Source organism: Sardina pilchardus, chromosome 23 (assembly GCF_963854185.1).
Source record: "Sardina pilchardus chromosome 23, fSarPil1.1, whole genome shotgun sequence".
In the NCBI taxonomy this organism is placed as follows: domain Eukaryota; kingdom Metazoa; phylum Chordata; class Actinopteri; order Clupeiformes; family Clupeidae; genus Sardina; species Sardina pilchardus.
The window spans coordinates 3,891,114-3,896,113 of NC_085016.1; the positions used below are offsets into that span (position 1 = coordinate 3,891,114).

At 46.4% G+C, this 5,000-nt stretch overlaps 1 protein-coding gene across 1 annotated transcript in view; it reads left to right on the top strand.

Annotated features, from left to right (window-relative positions):
- nbeal1 (neurobeachin-like 1) overlaps positions 1-5,000 on the top strand; it is a 68,592-nt gene that overhangs the window by 16,397 nt on the left and 47,195 nt on the right. Inside the window, 5 exon segments of the mRNA XM_062528470.1 lie at positions 1,651-1,812; positions 2,355-2,436; positions 2,965-3,092; positions 3,914-3,996; positions 4,815-4,900. Coding sequence (XP_062384454.1) covers positions 1,651-1,812; positions 2,355-2,436; positions 2,965-3,092; positions 3,914-3,996; positions 4,815-4,900 — 541 coding nt within the window.

Below are 5,000 nucleotides of genomic sequence, written 5' to 3' on the forward strand. Positions count from 1 at the left end.
CGGAGACACTCACAGGCATAGAGCCACTCACAGACATAGACACACATTTTAATGCACTTTCACACACACACACACACACACACACACACACACACACACACACACACACACACACACACGCTCACACTACACACTAAACCACGCAGTCTCAACATTACGATTTCAAACAACACAGAGAGATAGTCTATCTATTTTAGAGGAATTTTGTTGAATATGGGCACTCAAGGTCAAGATGAAAAAGACAAAATGTATGGTTTTCCAAAGAAACAATAATATACTATGCATTTTCCATTGGCGAGAACATCATTGATCAAATATAACATTATACATATCCAGTCATCACCATGAGTTATACGGGTGACTTTGACTTGGCTGTAGGAACTGAAAGAAAAGGCACAGCGGACATTTTATTCTGTTAAAAAATCAATTCAAGGACAAACACCGATCAGAATAAAACTAGGCTTAAACTATTTAGTTCAGTTATTGAACCAATTGCCTTATACTGTAGTGAAGTATGGGACCCACTTAGAAATGACGATTTCTCAAAATGGGAGAAAACACTTGGGCAGTGCCCTCTAATTATAAATATAAAAAAGAGAGCCCTACAATTTTGGAAGCACATCCAAACAAGTGACCCCAACTGACTATGTCATAAAGCTTTCAAAAGCCAAGAGACGAACATTGAGATGAGTCCCCTCAGGCAGGCCAAGGCATAATAGAAGTGACTAACATCACACCCAGACATCTGACTAATCTAAACCACCAAGTTCTTGACAATGTACAGACTCAGTGAGCGCAACCTGGCCATAAAACGTGGAAGGCTAAAGCAGACATGGCTGCCTGGAGAAGCCTTCACTGTACTCAGAGTGCTGGAGAAACAGAGCTGCATTTTCATTATACAGATCCGAGATGTGAATTCTACACAAAAGCAAGAACTATCTGCCCTGAGGTCACAGAACAAACAAATGAGGGAAACATTTTATATACAGTATATATATATATATTAGGAGAAATTAAAGACTGCAGGAGCAGCAACAAAATATGTATCGCCATGCCACAAAAGAAGAGAGAGATACAAGTACAACCTCAAGTCAGTGAGGCCACCCCACACACATACGTACACAAAAAGGCTTATGTGTTTGACTTGACCTGTCTTCCATGTATTTATTTTTGGGAATCGATCCCTTTTTTTCTATAGTTTAGTTATTCTCTGATAATTTCTCCCCCCCCCCCCCCCCCCCCCATAATTATTCATATTTATATGATTGGAAATCATATATGTTATCACTATCATTAAAGGGGTGGTTGGACATAGGTCCTCATTTCCAAGTTAGCCAGTGTGATATTTATCAGTGGAGTGAGTCCAGTTCCAGCACATTTCATCCAGTCCTTCTAGTTGCTGCTGCTAGGCTAGCTCAGGTCAGCGGTATGTGCTAGCTAGTAGCTAGCCTACCACTACAACAGTCTTACCCACTCCACAGTACACCTGAGGAGAATTAATTATAATGTCAGACTATCGATGTAGATGTCTGTGTTGATAGAATAATGTTAGAAATAAAACTTGGCCAAGTATTGTATGCTTAATCGGATATGCATGCCTGTGTGTGTGTGTGTGTGTGTGTGTGTGTGTGTGTGTGTGTGTGTGTGCAGGTTGGAGGAGGTGCCCCCGGTCATGACGCTGCTCCCGGACACTATCCTGCAGGTGCTACGGCAACAGCTGCTCCAGTGTGTGCAGAAGGCCTCGGACGGCTTGGAGCCGGAACAGCAACACCTAGCACTACTGCTCCTCAAGTTCCTCATCATCATCTGCAGGTGTGTGTGTGTGTGTGTGTGTGTTCACCCCGCACTACTGTTCTTAAAGTTTCTCATCATCATCTGCAGAGGTGTGTGTGTGTGTGTGTGCGTGCGTGTGTGTGTGTTCACCCCGCACTACTGCTCCTCAAGTTCCTCATCATCATCTGCAGGTGTGTGTGTGTGTGTGTGTGTGTGTGTGTGTGTGTGTGTGTGTGTTCACCCCGCACTACTGCTCCTCAAGTTCCTCATCATCATCTGCAGGTGTGTGTGTGTGTGCGTGTGTGTGTGCGTGTGTGTGCGTGTGTGTGTGTGTTCACCCCGCACTACTGCTCTTCAAGTTCCTCATCATCATTTGCAGGTGTGTGTGTGTGAGTGTGTGTGTGTGTGTGTGTGTGTGTGTGTGTGTGTGTGTGTGTGTGTGTGTGTTCACCCCGCACTACTGCTCCTCAAGTTCCTTATCATCATCTGCAGAGGTGTGTGTGTGTGTGTGTGTCTCTCTCTCTCCTTCACTGTCACACACTCAGAGAGCCATAACTAACAGCTGTGTTCTCTGTCTTCAGGAATCTGTCCAATGTTGAGGAGATCGGCACCTGTTCCTATATCAACCATATCATCACCATGACGACCCTCTATGTCCAGCAGGTCTGAGATGCCCACTCTTGTCCTTTTCTCTCACACTCACTGTGTTTCTGTCTCTCTCTCTCTATTGCTCTCTCTCTCGCTCTCTCTCTCTCTCTCTCTTTCTCTATCGCTCTCTCTCTCTCAACCACACAGTCCCTCACTCACACACTCACTCTCTCTCTCTCAAACACACACCCACACTCATCCTAAACCACAAAGCCCCTCACTCACATACTCACACTCTCACACACACACACACACACACACACACACACACACACATCCCTAACCACACAGCAGCACCACCCCCCCACACACACACACTTTCACTTTCACTTACTCACACACACACAAGATTCATGATTGTGTTTTTCAAAGTATCTTGTGTGTCAAATTTTTGCCTTTTATTCTTTGCCTCTCACCCTCCCCCTCTCTTTTTCTACCTACCTCCCATTCCATTTCTCTCTCACTCACTCTCTCTTTTTCTCATGCCCTCTCTCTCTCTCTCTCTCTTATACTCACTCCCTCCCTCTCTTTTGGTGTTTGCAGTTGAAGAGTAAGACGAAAGAGAAGGAGCTAGCGGACCAGACGCAGGCCGAGGAGTTTGTGCGTCACGCTCTGGCCTTCTGTGAGAGCCTGTACGACCCCTACCACAACTGGAGACACCGCGCTCACGGGTACGCTAACATGCTAATGCTAACACGCTAATGCTAACACGCTAGCGCTAACAAGCTAATGTTCTGGCCTTCTGTAAGAGCCTGTACGACGCCTACCACAAATGGAGACACCGCGCTCACGGGTACGCTAACATGCTAATGCTAACACCCTAATGCTAACACGCTAACGTTAACATGCTAACGCTCTGGCCTTTTGTGAGAGCCTGTGCGACCCCTACCACAACTGGAGACACTGCGCTCACGGGTACGCTAACATGCTAACGGTAACACGCTAACGCTCTGGCCTTCTGTGAGAGGCTGTACGACCCCTACCACAACTGGAGACACCGTGTCCAAGGGTACGCTAACACGCTAACATTAACACGCTCTGGCCTTCTGTGAGAGCCTGTACGACCCCTACCGGTACGCTAACATGCTAACGCTAACATTCCCTCCAAACAGCTTCAACTCAATGGGAAGATGTCATAATAATAATAATGGCAAACAAAAGCATTTAAAGCTAGTGAGTAAAGGGTAGAATGAGAGTAAATAAAAGCATTAAAAGCCAGTGAGTGTTTCAGACGTGGAGAGTGGAGAGAGTTGTGGTACTGGCTCTGTTTCAGAGGCTAATGAGGCTGACTGTACAATTAGCCCTCCAGAGTAAATTACAGCGCTTCAGAACCACCCCTTTCACTGGGACGCCTCATGCCCTGAGCTCTTTGTGTGGTCCAAGGAGAGGTACACTGTAATTTGGTTGGTCATTAAGTTCTGTTCTGTTCTGTGTGTGTGTGTGTGTGTGTGTGTGTGTGTGTGTGTGTGTGTGTGTGTGTGTGTGTTTTCAGGCAGCAGCTTGGCACGGTGGAGAGGAGTCGACAGAAGTACAAAGCCGCCCCCCTCACTGTGGAGTTTGTCCCCTTCTTTTACCGTGAGTGTCTCTCTCCCTCTTTCTCTCTCTCTCTCTGTCCCTACTTCCCATTGTCTTTCACTCTCTCTCACTCCCTCTTTCTCTCTTCCTCCCTCTCTTTCCACTTGATATAATTTTTTCTCTCTCCCTCCCTCCCTCTCCCTCCCTCCCTCCCTCCCTCTCTCCACTGGTTGAATCGTGTCTTTGTGTGTGGCCTGCCTGTTAGTTCCCTGATAACCTGATAGTGCCGCAGACGGGTTGGCCCTCAGCAACAGCCTGGCCATCAAACACAGACCGCCTTGTGTGTGTGTGTGTGTGTGTGTGAGAAAGAAGAAATGAAGACCTTGTGGCGGCTTCTTGTGTGGTATATTTTCTGAAGTGTGCAATATATATCACTTTCTCTCTTTTTCACGCTATGTCACACACACACACACACACACACACACACACACACACATATGACACTTTCACACATACACACACTTTCAGACATACTGTATACAGTAGAATTCCAGTGTACATAAATAAGAACACACACACATGGTTGTACAGGGAGCACCTGCTGTGTGAGTGCTTCACACACACTTGCTATTGGGGCCCAGAGGGGATGTGTTGACAGAGTTGTTAATATGTTACTGTGGAATGTGCCCTCCAGGTGAATGACTGTGTGTGTGTGTGTGTGTGTGTGTGTGTGTGTGCGTGTGCGTGCGTGTGCGCGTGTGTGAGTTTCGTTTTATCAATGGCTTATTCTCTGCAAACAAGATGCTCTTTTCATAGAACTGAATTATTTGCATGTGAGTAACAAAATGCCTGTGTGTGTGTGTGTGTGTGTGTTACAGAGTGTTTTCAGGAGAGTGAGCACCTGAAGGACAGTCTGAAGTGTTGTTTGCTGCACCTGTTTGGGGCCATTGTGGCAGGAGACCAGGTGAGTCAGGGAGAGGGGGAACACACACACACACACACACACACACACACACACACACACACCTATTGCCCTCCTGTCTTTCATCATCTCTCTTTTATCC